Source organism: Equus quagga, chromosome 9 (genome assembly GCF_021613505.1).
Source record: "Equus quagga isolate Etosha38 chromosome 9, UCLA_HA_Equagga_1.0, whole genome shotgun sequence".
Lineage (NCBI taxonomy): Eukaryota > Metazoa > Chordata > Mammalia > Perissodactyla > Equidae > Equus > Equus quagga.
In genome coordinates, this window is record NC_060275.1 from 71,566,467 (window position 1) to 71,587,342 (window position 20,876).

Consider the following 20,876-nt stretch of genomic DNA (forward strand, 5'->3'; position numbering starts at 1 on the left):
GCTCCCTGCTGTTGCTAGCCTCTGGATTGCTGCACAACCCCCTGTTTGGCATCTCAGCTCTTCTATCAGCTATGTAATCAATTCCCTGCACTAAATTATTCTGATTTAAAGTTCTCATAGAACTTTTTTGCAATGATGAACATAATTTATATCTGCATTGTCCAATACCGTAGGCACTGGCCACAGTGGCTATTGAGCATTTGGAATGTGGCTAGTGAAATTGAGTGACTAAATTTTTAATGTTTAATTAATTGAAGATCACTTTACATTTAAATAGCCACATGTAGCTTGTGGCTACTGTAATGGACAGCATAGCTCTATATTAAAGATATAATCCTTTTGTCCTAATTGCACAGCTTATTGTTTGCCTTTTAATGTTTCTTCATATGTCAAAGTTTTAAATATTTATATAGACAAATTTGGTTTTCTTTCCCTTTGAGCTTTATTCCAATGTTTTTAGGCTTAAAGCTCTTCACATTTACAGATTTCACAGACTATTTTCTTATTTTTCCTTTACATTTAAATTTTATCATCTCACATCTATTTTAGTATGAGACTGGTATGACTGTTTTAACCAGTCTGAAACTTTTCATAACAGTTCATTATAAAGATTATAAAAATTACCTTTGATTATATAGTAAGTTCTTATATTTGCAAAAGATCTTTAATTTTATCTAATCTTTCACTGAGTTATTCTTACCATATTTAGGGTATTCATACCCTTCTGAGATAGTCTCAGAAGTCTCCCCACCTTTTCTTTTGTTTTTATATCTGTTAGAGAAGTGTTCCTTATCTTGATGCTGAATTTGTTTTCCTATAGCTTCTCTCAGTTGGCCTGATTTTTCTTCTTAAGGGCTATTACAGAATATGTATGATTCTTCTTTTTCATGACAGTACCTGACATTTCGAGGTTTTTCATCATATTCACTTGAGTTCTTTTCTTTTCTTCATGTTAAACGCTCGCAGCTTCTTCAATTAAACTCAGGTGGTACAGCTTGAAGTCCTGCACTTGTGCTCTAAACTTGCTCCAGTTTACCTGTGTCTGTTACTGTGCAGTTCCCAGAAGTTAACACAGTATATCTGACATCAGTCTGGCCAGAACAGTCTTGTAGGGCTCTCATTCAACCTATATTAGGATTTCGTAGCATTATTTATTACATTCATATTTTGATTTTTGTTTATTAAAGCCTCTCTTTTTCACATATTTGCTCTATCCTATGGTTCAATCATAGATTCATTTGACAGGTTCTTGCCAAACACCTGCTATGTACCAGCCCTGTCACTGGAGGTAAAGTTAGTTGTCTGGACTCAAATGAAGGATCTGATATTTTATCACTATAGAATTTTATCTTGTTACAGTCTCTTATTTATATGTCTCTTAACCTTTTGGGATAATTTGTAAAGTAATATATTTGCTTTTGCTCCTAGATTCATATCATCCACGAACTGGAGAAGAGTTTTGTATCTTACATTCTATCAGTTACAAAGTCAACCAATGGAGCAATCATAGGGGAGAGGTTAAGAGCAGGGTTCCAACTCAGACTCTTTGAATTCTAATTTCCAGCTCTGCTGCTTACTACCTAAATGGCCTTCAGCAAGTTATCTGACATATCTATGCCTTAGTTTCCCCATTGGTAAAATGTGGATGATAGTATTTACCTCAAAGGATTGTTGTAAAGACCAAATAGTTAATACGTGGAAAGTGCTAGGAAAGTGTCTAGTGAAGAGTGTTGGATGCAATAATAGCTACTGTCATTATTTACACAGTCTGGGTTTTTGCCTCAATCGGAATATGAAGAGAGAGCCAAATTTTGGGGAGGTCCACAGATGTTGTCACTTATCTTTCTCTGATTTACCAGTCTGGTGGCAACCCTGTTAAAATAAAATAGAAATTATATTAGTGTGATAGGACTTGTTCTTAATTAATTTATTGTCATTTTCTTTCTTTTTTTGTCTTCAACAATTTTTATGAAAATTTTCAAAGTTTGAAGATGTTTACAGTGAATACTCCTATATCCACATATAGATTTTGCTGTTAATCTTCTAGTATATTTGCTATATCACATATTTATTCATCTGTCTGCCTCTCTATTCATTGCTCCATCTTATTTTTGATGCATTTCAAGGTAAATTGCCACCATGAGTACACTTTCCCCCTAAATACTTTAGCTTGCATATCATTAGCTAGAGTTCAATATTTGTTTACTTTTTTTTAATTTTGAGGTAAAAATTTACATGCAAGAAAATGTACAAATCTTAAGTGTACTTTCACTGAGTTTTGACAGATGCACACGCCTGTATAACCCAAACTCCTATCAAGATATTGAAAACTGCCATCAGCCCAGGAAGTTCCATAGGCCTACAACATTTACTGGAGGCAACCATTATTTTGGGATTTTGGATTTGATTTGTTTCTCTTACAATTTCATATAAAAGGAATCATATCATAGGTACCCTCTGGATTAGACTTTTTTTGCTCAGCATAATGGTTTTGAGATTGACCCATGTTGTTGCCTGTATCAGTGGTGTCCCGTTGTTTGAATGTACCCCAGTTTGCTTAGCTGTTTTCCTCATCATGGTCACCTGGGCTGCTTTTAGTTTTTGTTCCTTTCGTATTTTGAACAGAATTTATAGTTATTTGTGAAAGGATGGGATCCATAGGACTTTAGTTGGCCATTTTCTTTTTTCACAAAAAAATCCCTTTATTTATCTGTTCTCATAATCTAGCCCAGAAAAAGAGAAAATCCAAATAATTTGTGAAGAATGAATTCCCCAAGCTGTGGTTTTATGTTTGAATGTTATTCGCTATAATCAGCTGAATATACATGTATTTTAATTTAGCATAAAAATCTTGAAATAAATCCATTTTAATAGTGTCACAAGATGTTATGATGAGATATGTTATCAGACAATTGCTTATTTATAGAGCACAGTAAGCCATAGACTTCTAACTATGAATATAGTAAATCTGAGCCTAAATAAATCATTTATTTTTAATGAGATCAAGGTTCATGAATAATCTTATGCCCACTAGTACTGTATCAGAAGAGATGCTTGGCAATGCCTATGCTTGCTTTTCATTTAATTATTGTTAAATTGAAATGAATAATTATGCTTCTCTTTTGCATTTAAATAGTATCCTTTTCCCTGAGGAGTTCAGTAATAGAGCATGCAGTTTAATATTAAAGAATTAGAAAACTTTATTTGTATATTTAATCAAAATATTGAATAAGCTTTAGAATCTTTTTCTTTTTTAGACTCTAGTAACTATAAATAATATCTCAGTAGCCTGTAGTCTTGCCAACTACCTCTTGCCATTTTTCTTAGCCAGCAGGCTGCCAAGAGTTGGAAGCTCAGAATAGCAGAACTGAATCTTCCTTTTAATATCCATTTCACAGTTTTATTACTAATTAAAATATTGTTCACGTACTAAAGTTGGTAGGATGAAGCAAAGTTTACTTTTTATAGAAGTAACTTTTTTATATGTTAGAAAATGATCAGTTGGCACATTTCTTAACATGAATCTTTCTTTTCCAACATTTCTCTTCTATTTTGGCCTTTTTAGGATCCTAATGATGCTTTAGGCTTAGCCTAGATACAAGGAAAAGCTGAGTCCTTCTTTGAAAATCTATTATTTACTTTTGCTTTTTTCCTATGCTCCTAGCACTTACCATGATATGTAACATTTATAAGTTTATCATACATTCTGCCTTTCCTTATAGTTATGTATATATTTTTATTTCTTCATGTGAAGGGCAGAGATTGTATTTTGTGTCTGTTTGTATCCCCTATAGTACCTAGTGCTGTGCCTTACCAGGAGTTCAGCCAATTTTTGTTGGATGCATGACAGACTACAGAAGAAATATAAGAAATTTCCAGTGACGTTGAAGTGACCAGACACTCACATTCACGTTTGTATTCATAAAACAACAAATGGTTGAGTACAGGTCTAAAACATTTCCAAGTCCTGTATGATATGGACTGAACAGCTAGTTTTTCTATGTCTTCTGTCCCTAAACAATGTTCTTATTTCTTTTGTACAACCTTAGTATGTATAGTTGTCTCCTGTTTGTGGGATGGCTGGATGGTTGGATGACTGAAGCAGTAAGTGGAATTAAAGATATACAGGAAGGAGAGAGAGCATGATGGAGAGAGCTTGTCTGGAAGGCCTCTCAGGTGATGGGGAATTCGAGCTGGAGCTGGATTTGATGGACAGGTAGAGCTTGGATGAACAGAGGAGAGGGGAAGGCATTTTAGGTTGGAGAGCATAGTTCAAAGGGCAAAATTAGGCAGCATCAGGCCTTTGCACCAAGGAATGCTAGTGACAGTGTGAGCTCTGAGAAAGATGGGAACAGAGACCTCATTGTTTTGCGTGTCGTTTTTCCTCCACCTCCATGAGCACTATCTAGTCCCAGGTTCCCTGGGATTTGAACTTGGTTTTTGAACTTGGTGCTGAATCTCAGTTTAACTGCTTACTCGCTGGGTGACCTTGGGCAGCCACTTAACCTTTTCGAGCCTCAATTTCCTCACTTGTAAAATAGAGACAATACTACCACTTCACAGGGTAGTTGTGAGGGGTGATAATATATACAAACTCCCTAGCATAGTTCTAGGCTTTCAATGTGTGTTTCTTTCAAAAACAATGTGAGACATTTTTAGTTGTAAGAATAGGTTTTTGCTATAATATTTTTTATGCATCGTATATAGCATGGGAAATGTAAGATACCTGCACTTTTTTTCCTGCCTTATTTTCTATAAAAATAGAATGCAAGTTACTTTTGCTCTAACAAGGTAGAGAAAGCAAGGGTGTCTGAAAGCATGGTGACTCTGACTATATTGTTCTGCTGGAATTCCATTAGTTATGCCCTGATAACCAGACAGCAGGGGCAGAGAGAGCACACCACATTGTTATTCAGTTCAGACCCTGGCATGTTTGGCTTCATGTCACAGAAGATTCAAATATAGCCTGACTTCTCTTCCCTTTCCTGGCCTCAGAGGTTCAGACGCCTCTCCTCTTTCTTTTGTGAGCTACACAAATCTGCTTTCATCCTAGCTTGCAGTTTATGATCTAAAGCTAAAGCCAGCAAGGTTAAAACATAGTCCTCCCCTTCCCTTCTGCCCACTCTTCTTTCTGGGTCTGATCTCTGTGCTTTATTCCTTGTCTTATTATCAGTATCTGAAGCAAGAAATCAGGGAGTCATCCACTATGTTTCCATTTTCCATGTCCCTCCCACATAGCTAATTTGTTCCCAGCACCATTCTTTTGGTCTCGGTTCTTAACTTTTGCTAAACTAGTGCAAGGGTAACTTCAATTGGCTTCTTGTTTTCCCTTTCATTCCCCACTCCAGTCTTCTGCCAAAAAGACTTTTCTGAAATGTGACATTCACCATCTAACTCCTGCTTTCTGTTCACTAGTTCCAAAAATCTACATCATCAAATTTAAGTTCCTCAGCATGATACATAAGATCTTTTGTAATCTAGGCTCTTGCTTTTCTTTTCGCTGTATCGTCTTCATTTTTCCTCCAACCCCATTCCTGTTCTCTCTACTCTCCATGCACATGTAATGTGAAGCTTACTGATTTCTTAAAAATACTATGTTGGGACATCTTTCCATGCTTTTATGTGCTTCCTCCTCTGCCTAGAATATTTTCCACTTATCTAATTGGTCGACTACTAGTCATCCTTCAAGACCATGTTGGGTGTTGCTTCTTTTGGGAAGACTTTCTTAGTTTCTTTTCTCCCTAACCCCCTCACCATACCTCTACACCCTTCTCTGCCAGCCATGTCCAGTGGAGTGATGCTGTCCAATATGGTAACTCCTAGGCACATGTGGCTGGTTAAATATAAATTAATTAAAATTAATAAAGTTAAAAAAATCAGTTTCTCATTTGCACCAGCGTATTTCAGATGCTCTTAAGTTATATGTATTTAGGGACTACTGTATTGGATAGTACAGATAAAGAATTTTTCTATCACAGAAAGTTCTATTAGACAGCTCCCCACCTTTCTCTGCGTCACCTCTTGCTTTGATACTTCCATTGTTGCATTTATCATACTATTTATTTATTTACATGTCTATTTCCCTATTAGACTGTGCAAAGTTGGAGGCCAGAGATATCCTCTTCATCTCTGTATATTTGGTTTTAAGTTCAAGGTTTAGCATATTATAGCTGTTCAACAAAAGTCTCAGTTGAATTGATTCAGTGAAAAGGAGAGTGGCCTCTACTTGAAGGCTTGTAATGATGAAGCAGTCACATGACAGCATGTTACATATATATGTATTTCCTAAATATATATGTATTTAGGAAAACAAGTTTAAACCTATTTAAACTTACTGAAAGAGTGATGCAATGAACATCCATATACGCTTACCCTGGAGTCAATAGTAGCTAACATTTTGCCACATTTCTCTCTCTCTTTCTCTCTCTCTGTGAGGGTGTGCATGTGTGTGTGTGTATATATATATATATAAAATTTTCTTCTGATCCTAAATACTTCAGATATATCTCCTAAGAATAAGGATATACTCCACATAACTTTGATAGCATTCACATGTCAGAAAATTAGCATTAAAATTAAAATTTCTCCAATTGTCCCAAAAATACCTTCTGTAGCTATGTCTTTGTTCCAGAATCCAGTCAAGGTTCATGAACTGCATTTTGATATGTCACTTTAGTCTCTTTTAATCTAGAAAATATCCCTGTCTTTCTTGATTGTTTGTTTTACATGACGTAGACTTTTTTGGGGAGGAGAAAGATTGTCACTGAGCTAACATCTGTGCCAGTCTTCCTCTATTTTGTATGTGGGATGCCACCACAGCATAGCTTGACGAGTGGTGTGTAGGTCCGCACCTGGGATCCAAACCCTGGCCCACCAGAGTGGAATGCGTGAACTTAACCACTACTCCACTGGGCTGGCCCTGACATAGACTTATTTGAGGAGTTCAGGACAATGATCTCATAGAATGTGCCATATTCTGGACTGGTGTGATCACTTCCTCAGGATTAAATGTAGGTTAAATCTTGGTATGAAGCCTACATGAATAGTTATGTGTACATTTATTGCATTATATTAGAAGGCGCATAATTTCAAACTATCCCGTTAGTGGTAATTCTAAGTTTGATATTTTAGGCTGGTGACCACTATATGGGTTATTCCTTTTCTAATTAAAAATAATCCGTGGGGTCAGATCATGTGAATATCATGTTCCCCAACAGCCTTTTATCATTTCCGTTACATATATTTCCTCACGTATTTCTGTAAAGAAGAGCTTTCTTCCCTGTACCCCCTTTTCCACCTTCCTCCTCCTTCCCTCTCCCTCAGCTTTTTTGGGTATCATTATGGACTCGTCAATTTTCAAAAATTCGCTATTCAATGTGTTATAATAAATTACCATAATTATTGTTTTTGGCACTTAAATTATCCCATGTTTGGCTAGTGGGAACCCCTTTAAACTGGCTGTGTCCTTTTATATAACTTCATTTGTTTTTGAACACTTTCTTGCTGTGTGAGACAGGGTATTCTAGATTTTCCTTGTGCTTTCTCTGCCCTAGACTTGGGCTCAGCTAACTTACAAGGAGTCCCTGTTCCTTTTAGTGGAGAATGGTATTTAGAAACCAAGATCTGGTTGCAGGACATGATCATTGCTACTGAAGTGTTACTGCTTCTAGGTTCTTTCAGTGGACAGAGCTAGGAAATATATATTTATATATATTATATATATATATATATATATATATAGAGAGAGAGAGAGAGAGAGAGAGAGAGAGAGAGAGTGTGTGTGTGTGTGTGTGTGTGAGAGAGTGTGTGAGGAAGATTGGCCCTGAGCTGACATCTGTTGCCGATCTTCCTCTTTTGTTTTGCTTGAGGAAGATTGTTGCTGAGCTAACATCTGTGCCAGTCTTCCTCTATTTTATGTGGGATGCCAACACAGCCTGGCTTGATGAGTGGTGCTAGGTCCCTGCCCGGTGTCCAAACCTGCGAACCCCAGGCAGCTGAAGCAGAGTGCATGAACTTAACCACTACACCACCTGGCTTGCCCCAGGAAATATATTTTTTGAAAAGTCATCAGCTTATATGGATAGCTTCAATTCACATTCCAGTGTCACAGAGATCTCCCTTACCATCTCCATTTTATATTTGTGTCTTTTTTTTTTTTGAGGAAGATTAGCCTTGAGCTAACATCCGCCACCAGTCCTCCTGTTTTTGCTGAAGGAGATTGGCCCTGAGCTAACATATGTGCCCATCTTCCTCTATTTTATATGTGAGACACCTGTCACAGCATGGCTTGATAAGCAGTTCGTAGGTCTGCGCTTGGGATCTGAACTGGCGAACCCTGGGCCCCCAAAGCAGAGCATGCGAACTTAACCACTACACCACTGGGCTGGCCCCTCCATTTTATATTTATATCTCTTTTCTCCCATAGTGAAAACATTGCTTTCCAACAATACCAATATATTTACTCATTTACTCTATCCTTCAATATCTTTGAGTTGGTATTACAACACTAGTGTTACACTACTAACAAGTCTACTAAGTAAACTTCAGAATTTCTTTGCAATTTTTTCTTTTTGTCCTTAGAGTGTATCTCACTAAAGATGTATACTCAGAATATTGTGCTTGAAAGTTACTTGAATTCTTTCTTTTTGATATACAGTTAGGAGTGCATGTTTCTGTTTTATTCAGTTTGAAGGTTTGCTTTTTCATTCTTTTTGAAGTCCCTTCTACTCCATTCCCACCCGTCCTCTATAGGATCAGAGTGAGACTTTTAATATAGGATTGACTTCTAAGCCATGAAAATGTTTTCCATAAAATTAAACTAAAAAGGATGATCAGTAAATAATGACTCTCTCTATCTAATAATGTTCTTTGCCTTGTATCTAATATTAATGTTTCTATGCCAGCTTTCTTTGGCTTGGCTTTCAGTTTGCCTGATTGTCTTTTTCTATCCCTTTAACTTCACCCTGCATGTGATTATGTTTTAGGTGATATCTTATGTATACAATTTGAAAATCTGATTTTTATCTAGGCAACTTTACGATTGCTTATATATTTGAATTGTTTTCTATCTTATTTTTTACCTTCTTTTCCATCCTCTTCTCTTTTTTTTGCCTTTTATTGTGTTGATTGAGTTATTTTTACTTCATTTTTTTTATTTCTAATTATTTGGAAGTGACACATTCTGTATCTCTTCTTTTAATGGTCATTTTTGATGGTCATCGTTCTCATGCTATTAGTGGTGAGTATTCAGTCAAATAAACCCATACCTCTTTTTCATGTGACCTACCAAGATAGGTTTGTTGAATCCTGTACTTTCACATTAAAAATTTTTTAACTGAAGCACAGGAAACTACATGTTTATTTTTTTCAAATTTTATAATCTTAGCTTGAGAAGTAAGGGTCTCCGTCATGCTGTGTGAAGAAAGGTTGACAGAAAATTGGACTCACCACCACCCTTTCTTCATAGCCTGCTGCCCACTATTCCTGCCGCTGCCCTTCCCCTCTCCCCCGGGATCTAAGCACTACAGAGGCCAGGAATATTATTTTGATTATTGCTCTATCCATTATGCCTAGAACAGTGTGTGTGCATTAGCTATCCCTCAATAGATATATTAGTTGAATGAATAAAGTGTGAATATTTAGTCTGGAGAAGAATGAATGGAGTGGTCATGGGATGGAAGGCAGGAGACATTATGGAACCTTCTAGTTTGAAGGACTTGCATGTTGAACAGTAATTCTGCTTGTTTGGTTTGGCCCTGGGGGTTGAAGTGAACACAAATACAGGAAAACAGAGAGCTATCTGTTCCCAGGATTGTATGGATGGTTAGTAGGTGGCTTCATTATATTGTCAGATCCCAGTTATTCCAGGAGAATTTTGTTGGCAGTAACCCAGAAGGGATTAAATAGTCCTTAATTGCTCTGAGATTCTATGCTCAGTAGATGGAATACATTGCCATCCTTAATTTACAGACAGATTTACGCACACGGGTAAGTTTTATTTTTCATCTTAGACTTGCCAGATTATCTTAACCCTACTAGTAAAGTGATCATTTAAAAGCACAACACCCTGAGTAATCATTCACTCTGTATGCCTCCCTAGTAATCCCAAATGTTCTAGTGTTTTCAGTTTGGTCAAATTAGAATGACAATAAGTGGGTAGATCAGTCATATGATTCACATATTTGTCTTTTCTATAGCAACACAAACAGTGAAAGGCATTATGCATATTTTCTCTGAATTTTGTTTCTGAGTTTTCTTTTTGTTTGATTATATAATTATCTTAGACAGTTTGATTTAGATATTTACCAGGAGGGATATACAAATTTGGACAAGGAAAACGTAGTTTCATTACTACTTGAAAACCTAAATTAGTGCCTTGAAGACTGCTTATAATAAAAATCTCTTCTCTTTCTCTTAGGGCTGCTGCTCAGAGTAAACTAGGTCACTACACAGATGCAATAAAGGATTGTGAAAAAGCAATAGCAATTGACTCAAAGTACAGCAAGGCCTATGGGAGAATGGGGTAAGTTCTGGGGGAATGTTCGAAGTGTACCAAGTCATATCAGATATGCTGTTCTTAAAGGCTTGATTTTGAATTTCCTGCTTAATATCTCAACCGCTATACTAATAAGAAGATAAATATGACATTGAGGGAGGAAATGACAGTAATTTCTGTGACTTGGGATTAGTTGAATAATGACTGGTTGATTGTTGGAGAAAATCACACAACCATACTGAGCAGACTCACTTTGTGTTCAAGGCTACAAATCTCAAATGAGCACTCAATATTTTGGCAGACAATCCACTGTACTTCCTTCCAAATTCACCTTACCACTCTCTGAGTTGACTGCTTCATCCCTGCTCTTCTCTCTTAAAATTTCCACCACATCCTCTATGGTGACTCTCAGCTGCTGAAATTGCCTTTCACTTAATTGAGAAAACAGATGCATTTAGAAGAAAAGTAACGCATCCTCCTGCCTCCAGATCCACCAATCTACCTGCATATGTAATCTACACAGACTGCCTTTTTTCCTGTTAAAAAGGAAGGCTTCTCACTAAACAAATAGAAGAGAAACACAAATTATAAATAAGGAGAAAACTAAGAAAACCAGCAGAGAAAACTACCTAACTGAATTGGTAATCCGAAATACACGAGACGTGAAACAAAGGAAATGCAGGAGAACCAGAAAACGAGTGATAAAATGGCAGCATTAGGCTCCCATATATCAATAATCACTCTAAATGTAAATGGATTGAATTCTCCATTTGAAAGACACACAGTGGCAGGATGGATTAAAAAACAAGACCCAATAATATGCTGCCTCCAGGAAACACATCTCAGCCCCAAAGACAAACACAGACTCAGAGTGAAGGGATGGAAGATGATACTCCAAGCTAATGGCAAACAAAAGAAAGCAGGTGTTGCCATACTTATATCAGACAAAGGAGACTTCAAGATAAAACAGGTAAAGAGGGACAAAGAGAGGCAGTATATGATGATAAAAGGGACACTCCACCAAAAAGACATTACACTAATAAATATTTATGCATCCAACACAGGAGCACCAAAGTACATAAAGCAACTATTAACAAACCTAAAAGGAGATATTAACAACACCACAATAATAGTAGAGGACCTCAACACCCCACTTACACCAATGGATAGATCATCCAGACAGAAAGTCAACAAGGAAATTGTAGAATTAAATGAAAAACTAGACCAGATGAACTTAATAGATAGAACACTCCATCCAAAAACAGCGGGTTCCACATTCTTCTCAATTGCACATGGAACATTCTCAATAATAGACCATATGCTGGGAAATAAGGCAAGCCTCAGTAAATTTAAGAAGATTGAAATAATATCAAGCATCTTTTCTGACTATAATGCTATGAAACTAGAAATCAACTATAAGAAAAAAAGCTGGAAAAGGGGCAAAGATGTGGAGATTAAACAATATGCTACTGAACAACCAATGGATTATTAAAGAAATTAAAGGAGAAATCACAAGTTATCTGGAGACAAATGAAAGTGAAAACACAACATATCAACTCATTTGAGATGCAGCAAAAGCAATACTAAGAGGGAAATTCATTGCAATACAGGCTCACCTAACAAAGAAGAAAAATCTCAAATAAGCAATCTCAAACTACACCTAACACAATTAGAAAAAGAAGAACAAACAAAGCTGAAAGTTGGTAGCAGGAGGAAATAATAAAAATTAGAGCAGAAATAAATGAAATTGAAACAAAAAAGACAGTAGAAAGGATCACGGAAACAAAGAGCTGGTTCTTCAAGAAGATAAACAAAATTGACAAACCCTTAGCCAGGCTCACTAAGAAAAAAGGAGAGAAGGCTCAAATAAATCAAAGTAGAAATGAAAGAGGAGGAATTACAACAGATACCACAGAAATACAAAAGATTTAAGAGAATACTTTGAAAAACTACATTGGATAATCTAGAAGATGTTCAACATCACTAATCATTAGGGAAATGCAAATCAAAACTACACTTAGATATCATCTTACACCAGTTAGAATGGCTATAATCACCAAGACGAAAAATAACAAATGTTGGAGAGTTTGTGGAGAAAAGGGAGTACTCATACGCTGCTGGTGGGAATGCCAACTGATGGAGCCACTATGGAAAACACTATGGAGATTTCTCAAAAAATTAAAAATAGGAATATCATACAACCAGTTATCCCACTACTGGGTATTTATCCAAAGAACTTGAAATCAACAATTCAAGGAGACTTGTGCACCCCTGTGTTCATGGCAGCATTATTAACAATATCCAAGACATGGAAGCAACTCAAGTGCCCATTGACTTATGACTGGGTAAAGAAGGTATGGTGTATATATACAATGGGATGGTACTCAGCCATAAAAAATGACAAAATCGTCCCATTCACAACAACATGGATGGACCTAGAGGGTATTATGTTAAGTGAAATAAGCCAGATAGAGAAAGACAAACACTGTATGATTTCACTCATATGTGGAAGATAAATAAACACATGGACAAAGAGAACTATTTAGTGGTTACCAGGGGGAAGGGGTTGGGTGTGGGCACAAAGGGTGAAGGGGTGCATTTATATGGTGAATGACAAATAATAATGTACAACTGAAATTTCACAATGTTGTAAACTATCATAACCTCAATAAAAATAAATAAATAAATAAAAATTTTAAAGAAAGGAAGGGTTCTTATCTAAGACTATTGTCTTCACTCATGCTTTAGATCTCATCCCTTTGTACCATCTCCAGGACTTTACACTTGTAATCATCTTTATCTCCTACACCACCAGTTTTCCTATTTCTCACAGTGATAATGAGTGCTTGTGAAAAGGTCATAAAAAATCATCTATCGGAACCATCCTTTTACCTAGCTGCATCATTTCTCAGTTCCTCTTTCTCTGCAAAGCCCCTGATAGTTGTCTGTATTTGCTGTCTCATCTTCACCATCTCTCATTCTCTCTTCACTCACTCCAATAGGGCATTTGTCTGTATCACTCTACTGAGATCTCTATTGAAAGCCACCAGTTATTCTCACCGTACACCATCTTTTAGTATTTGACGATTGACTTATTTTTTGAAATACTTCATTCTCTGGCCTTCTGTGACACCACACTTGCTGGTTTTCCTTCTACTTCACTGGATGGTCTTTCTCAGGCTCCCTTACTGGTTCTTCCTCCTCTGCCACCTCTTAGTAATGGTGTGCTTCAGGGCTCTATCCTCTGCTGCTGCTGCTGTTTCTCTATCCTCTCTTCTGATTTCATCCTGTCCCGTGCTTTTAAAATCCATCTACAGTTGATATTCATTATTCATTGATTCTGTATTTGTGAATTTGCCTACTTGTTAAAATTTTTTTGTATCCCCCAAATCAATACTTATTCTACTTTTGTGGTCATTCACAGAGTGGTGAAAAATTTGAGTCACCCAACATGCAAGATCTCAGCTGAGGTTGGATAAGGCAATGCTCTGCCTTTTTATTTCAGCTCATGCTGTAAAAGAGTGTTCTTTTCACAGTATATTTAGTGGCATTTTTTTTTTTTTTGTATTTTTGTGCCTTTGTTGTTGAGTTCCCTGTTTACAGTGGCCCCCAAACATATTCTGAAGCGTTATCTCCTGTTCCTAAGCCCAAGAAGGCTGTACATGTGTTAAAAAAATACATGTATTAGATAAGTTTTGTTCAGGCATGAGTTAATGCTGTTGGCTGTGGATTCAATGCTAATGAGTCAACAATATATATTAAATAAGGTTTCTTTGAACAGAAATATACATAAAACAAAGTTATGTATTGATCGGTTGATGAAAATGTGACCAGACGCTCACAGGAACCTAACCTTATATTCCCCCTAGGAGCAGTTGTTTGGTATTTGCCAATTCAGTGTTTGCAGTAACTTTATAGAACATAGTTAGTGTAAAAAATGGAAATCAACTGTGTATGTTGATGTATCTCTTAAGTAATATGTATGAACGCCATACTCATATATTCAACTATATTCCATCTCCACCTAGATGTTTAATAGGCATTTTAAACTTAACATGTCCCAAACAGAATTCTTGTTTCCTTCTTAAATCTTCCCTATCTCAGTAAATGGTACCATCATTCACCTACCCAGTGCTCAGGAGTCATCAAGTCAAAAAGTCAAAAGCCTAGGAGTCATCCTTCATTCTTAGTATACTTGACATATCTATCAGCAAGTCCTATCAATTCTAGTTTCCACATATATCTTGAATTCAAGCATTGATTGCTCTCTTGTTGATAATCCTAGTCCAAATTATCATCTCTCACCTAGGCTACTGCAGTAGCTTCCTCACTGGTTTCCCTGCCTCCACTCCACCCGCCTACTCATGTTGATCCTCTGCAGAGAAGCCAGAGTGAGCTTTCTAAAGCATTAATCAGAGCATGTCTCTTCATTGCAACCAGAACAAAATCCAGACTCCAAACCATGATCCTCTGTGATCTGGCACCTGATCACTCCCTGACATCATCTGTTTCCACGTATTGTTTTCTGTGCTCCCTCCCCATCAGTCTTTGTCCTGTTCCTTAAGCATGTCAAGCTGGCATTATTCTCAGGGCTTTTCTGTTACTGCTGCTTCTATTTAGAATGCTTCTCCCCTGGTTTTCATGACTGCTTTCTTCTTATCATTCAGGTCTTTTCACCGTGGTCACCTTTGAACAACTTCCCCATTCATTCTCTTTAATATTACTCTTTTTTATTTGCATGTTCATTGCTTGTCTTCCCCAGGTAGAATGAAATTTTCTTAAACTCCAGAACCTTACCTTTTTCATTGTGGAATCTAAAATAGTGCTTGGTACACAAAAGGGTTTCAATAAATATTTATTGACTATTGATTAATTGAGGACTCAAACGAAGTATCTTTCATGGTTGACTGGTAGAAAACTAATTAGGTTCTGAGGATTCTTCTGTGGTTAGGCTCTTATTTTATGTCGATCAGAAGTCTGTGAGGTAGGTCGGCCAAGAAAGAATTGGAATAATTTGTTAAAAACAAACCTAGAACAAATAAGAAAACCTCAATATTATCTCTCCATGTATACCATTATTGTTTAGTTCTGAAGTAATTTTCCAATAAATAAATTCTAACTAGGTGGAGGAAAACATAAAAATTTAATAACTCTTTGACCTGTGCTTGGGATAATAATGTGTTATTTGAGTTGTAAAGGATGCTAATTTTATCTATTTAACAACTAATGTGTCTTGTTCAGGGGTAGTTAACTGACACCTCACAGCCTATTTTTATTTATTTTTAATGGCAAATTGATATTTATTGTGGCTTAATGTCTCTGTCAGAAAGAAGGAAGAAAGTGAGACATTATGAAGCACAAATCTAGTTGAGAGTCATTAAAATGGTTTTAGCATCATGGAGTTATATGACCACAGGATTATTAGCTCACATCTTTGTGGAGCATCATCATTCATAAAGCAAATTACTTCACATATTAGGCTTAAAAATGGAAGGGTAGGTAAGGTTCATTTCTAAGTATTAAGTTCATGATTCGTTTAGGACAGCCAAGTTGTCAGCAAGCAGAATGGAGAGAGTCCAGACTCATAGAATCTTGGAATTATAAGGAATGTTAGTGATACTCATGTGATTCATAGTACGATGAATAAATTAAGTGTAATTTGGATTCAAATTTAATACCAAGACAGACATTTGACTACATTTGTGATGTCCTGATCTCCTTTAATCATATATCTTATAATCTTATACTCTGTTCTTTTCAGGCTAGCTCTCACTGCCATGAATAAATTTGAAGAAGCAGTTACAAGTTATCAAAAGGCATTAGATCTTGACCCTGAAAATGACTCCTATAAGTCGAATCTGAAAATAGCAGAACAGAAGTTGAGAGAGGTATCTAGTCCCGTAAGTTATTAATGCCAAATGAGTGAAATATCTTCTGTCATTCACAATGGTAATCAAATTGTAGTGGTTAGAATAATTCTCAGATATAATTGTTTTACAGACAGGAACTGGATTGAGCTTTGACATGGCCAGCTTAATAAATAATCCAGCCTTCATTAGTATGGTGAGTATATTTCCTTTTCTGCTCTGCTGGTCCTGTTTTCCATAGAGCTATTTGGTTCCAAAACTTTTTGGAAACAAATAAGGGAGCTTTTGTGGTGGGGGTGGTAGTAGACTGGTGATAGAATGCTATGGCGGAGGTTTTTAACCTGCCTGTGTACGTCTTTGTGAGAAAGCCGTGGATAGACTTCAGGAAGCTCATGAATTCCCTAAGATTATATATAACAATTTGTGTACATGTGGTTATGTGTGTTTTTCTAAGGAGAGAACCATATTTTTCATCAGATTGGCAAAGGGGCCTACAAATCTACAAAAGGTGAAAAACCACTCTCTTACATGAAATTGGCCCTGGGAATTATCTAATAATTGAGGCCTGAGGACTTTGGCTATTGTGGTTCCCTGAGCTCTTCTCAGCATTGTCTGCTTCCTTTCTATCTTAAGAGTTTATATTAACTTTTAGAATAATTCTCATATATATGTACTCTATCCTTCAAACCAACAAGATCATTTATGGATCTTTTTGAAAACACACATGCGCTGGCTCAATATGTGGAAACTCTGACTTAGTGGGTCAGGAATGTTACCTGGGCATTTAAAGCTCCTTGAGTGAATGTATATTTCTGCCTGAGAACCATTCTACCATATGCTATGTCCTTGGAAGGCCATACCACTTCTTATTCATCTTTGTTTCCTTCAAAAAATGTGTCTTATCCACTAAATCTTCAGTTGAATTGAAATGCACAGATGGCTCATTCCCAGTGAGATAAAGAAGTTTTTTGAACAATTGGTAAATTTGTAGCAATTGGTAGTTTAAAAGTGGTAGTTGAAATCTTTGTAGATGGTAGTTAATTTTTGAATTACTAACCCAAAATGAGGTGTTGGGAAAGCCACCACTTGCTTTTATTACTAGAGGGATAATTGTTTGACTGACTTGCATATAATTCAGTCACTCTCCTCGAGTTTCAGTTAAGATTAAGCCAATCAAATTTAAGTTGGTCTTCCTACCTACGTGCCAGCAAGTATAGGTCTCTTTGTCGCTTTTGTGACATTTTTGAACATTGTTACCCATTTCCAGGCTTCAGGTTATGCTACTGTAGCAGGATGTGAAAATGGATTTTAGTTTCAAATTCAGCTTAGCCCTCAAGGTGCTATGTTCTGAAGTGAGGTGTGAGACTACCATGTAGGAGTTGCAAAAGGTGGGAGTTAAAAACATATTGTGTGATCTCATCAAGATGGTGGTGTAGGCAGACTCTGAACTCACCTCCTCCCACAAACACAACCAGGTTACAACTATTCTTGGAAAAATTACCCTGGAGAGAAAACTGAAAACTGGATAAAAAGAACCCCCACAATAAGGGACAGTCCTGACTGAGGGTGGAAGAGGCAGAAATTCCTTCTGGAGTGAAAAAAGCCACCTTTACAAGCCGCGGACCTTCACAGCCAGACAGGCGGGAGCCACCCTAAGGTACGCAGCCCTTCCTGGAGAAGTGGGGACCTGAATGGGGGCCTGTTACTACTATAAGCATCCTTCAGACTCAGCACAACTGAGACGAATGTCCTACTATTTGGCTTCACTGGCTATTAACTGCAATGGGGAATACTCCCAGAAAAGCTATCAGAGGAAAGCTGAAAAAACTCAGCTCTTAAAGGGCCCATGCACAAATTCACCCGTCTCAAAGAGCAACCTAAAATCATCAAAAAGACAGCTGCACAGTCCTTTGGTGAAAAGAGACTCACCTGGTAGGCTCTGGGTGCATCTTGGTAAGAGGTGACACCTCTCCAGAGACTGATACATTGGTGGTGGCCATTGGTGTGACCCAGTACAGGAATGCTGACACAGACCCTGGCAGACACCATTGAAATTCTTCCCCTGGCCTGATAGCCCAGGGGTCTGCCACACCCACTAGAGCACAGATTTAATCCAGTTCAATCAGGGCAGGCAGCCTGCCCTAGGGACTAGCCCCACCCAACAGCAGCCCTTGGGTTACTTGATGGCCTGCCTAGACCTGGTTCCTTGATTCTGTACAGGCAGGCTAGTGTGTGCACCTCTGTGGGGCAGGGCCTATGTGAGGACCAGGTGTACTGTGGGGGGGTTGGTGGAGAGATGGGGGCCTCTGCAGTGGGGTGACTAGGTATGCTCTGGGCAGTTGGGAAGTGTGCATGGACCAGGGCTGTGTTGATGGTGTGTCTGGACCTGTGAGGGGTGAGGGTTATTAGTGGCAGAAGACTTGTGCTTCACAAATAGCCACAAAGAGGATTGGCCCCACCTTCCAAAGCCTGAAACAATTGGGTGCTCCCATGCCTAGGGCCAGCCCCACTCAGCTGCAATCCTAAGAGAGCTGACAACAGCGTTGCAGGCCTGAGGACTACGACTGTAAGCCCCTAAGCCTAGCAACTAGCTACACTGGGTACTTACCCAATTATCAGGGAAACTGCAACAGGAGTGTGCTATTAGGCCTTGTAGTCAACGGCATGGGGCTCCCCAAAACAAATTTACAAACAGCCTGACAAGAAGGGAAAGACTAGACTCCATAGGTACCTGCAGTAGGAGTAACCCTGCCACAGCAGAAGGACACAAATAGCCCACACAAGGGTCACTCTTGGATCATTTGGACTGGTGATGAGAGGGAAGCACACTGCTGGGCCTCAAAAGGCATCTCTTACATACAGCCACTTTGCCAAGATCAGGAGACATAGCTGACTCACCTAACACATAGATATAAGCACAGAGAAAGAGGCAAAATGAGGAGGCAAACAAGGGAACAGGACAAAACCGCAGAAAAAGAACTAAATGAAACAGAAATAAGCAATCTTCCTGACAAAAGGTTCAAACAAAAACTCATAAGGATGCTCACTGATATTGGGAGAAGACTGGATGAACACAGAGAGACCAAGAAAGAACTGGAAAATATAAAAAAGAACTAATCAGAAATGAAGAATACAATACTGGAAATGAAAAATTCACTAGAGGGACTCAATAGCAAAGTAGATGATACAGAGAATAGATCAGCGAGCTGGAAGAAAGACTAGAGGAAATCACCCAAGCTGAACAGATAAAAGAAAAAAAAAATTAGAACAGTCTAAGGGAACTCTGGGACAATGTCATGCGCACTAACATTCATATTATAGGGGTCCCATAAGGAGAAGAGGGAGACAAAGGGGCAGAGAATCTATTTGAAGAAATAACACCTGAAACTTTCCTAACCTAAGGAAGGAAACAGACGTCCAAGTACAGGAAGCCCAGAGAGCAACCAACAAGATGAACACCAACAGGCCCACACCGAGACATGTTATAATTAAAATGTCCAAAATTAAAGCTAAAGAGAGAATCCTAAAAGTGGCAAGAGAAAGGCAACAAGTGACATACAAAGGAAAGCCCATAAGGCTATTGGCGGACTTCTCAGCTGAGACCCTACAGGCTAGAAGAGACTGGCATGACATATTTTAAAGTGCTGAAAGGAAAAAACCTACAGCCAAGAATACTTTATCCAGCATGATTGTCGTTCAGAATGGAAGGGGAGAGAGAAAGAGCCTCCTAGACAAGCAAAAATTAAAGGAGTTTATCACCAAGAAACCAGTTCTACAAGAAATGCTGAAGGGATTTATTGAAGTGGGAAAGAGAAAACCATAAACAGGGATAAGAAAATTATCAAGAAAAAAAAAACAACCAGGCAATAAAATCATTGGTAAAGGCAAAAATACAGTAAAGGTAGCAGATTAACCACTTATGAAGATATTATGAAGGTTAAAAGATAAAAGTACTAAAATTATCTATTTCACTGATAAAGAGGGTAATGGATAGACACACACAAACAAGAGATTAGATATGATTTCAAAAACATAAAATGTGGGAGGAGGGGAGTAAAAGAGTAGAGCTTTTAGAAAGAGGTCAAGCCTAAGAAACTATCAACTCACTATAGATTTCTATATACGTAGGACATTATATAGGAACCTCATGGTAATCACAAACCACAAACCTATAATAAGTAAACAAATAAGTAAGAGGAAAGAAATCAAACATATTACTGAAGAAAGCCATCAAAGCACAAGGGAAGAGGGCAAGAGAAGAAGAAAGGTATAGAGAGGAACTACTAAAACATCCAGAAAAAAAGGTAACAAAATGGCAATAAATTCATTTTTATCAATAGCTACTTTAAATGTCAATGGACAAAATGCTCCAATCAAAAGACATAGGGTGGCCAATTGGATAAAAAAAAACAGGACCCTTATATATGCTGCGTACAAGAGACACACTTCAGACCTAAAGACACTCACAAACTGAGAGTGAAGGGATGGAAAAAGATACTCCATGCAAATGGCAA

At 37.6% G+C, this 20,876-nt stretch overlaps 1 protein-coding gene across 2 annotated transcripts in view; it reads left to right on the forward strand.

Moving 5' to 3' along the window:
- SGTB (small glutamine rich tetratricopeptide repeat co-chaperone beta) overlaps positions 1-20,876 on the forward strand; it is a 51,935-nt gene that overhangs the window by 18,662 nt on the left and 12,397 nt on the right. Inside the window, exons 6-8 of one of the 2 annotated variants that reach the window (XM_046671858.1) lie at positions 10,418-10,522; positions 16,257-16,383; positions 16,496-16,558. In XM_046671858.1, coding sequence (XP_046527814.1) covers positions 10,418-10,522; positions 16,257-16,383; positions 16,496-16,558 — 295 coding nt within the window. Of the gene's footprint in view, positions 1-10,417; positions 10,523-16,256; positions 16,396-16,495; positions 16,559-20,876 lie in introns of both variants that reach the window. The other variant, XM_046671856.1, reaches the window with a different exon arrangement.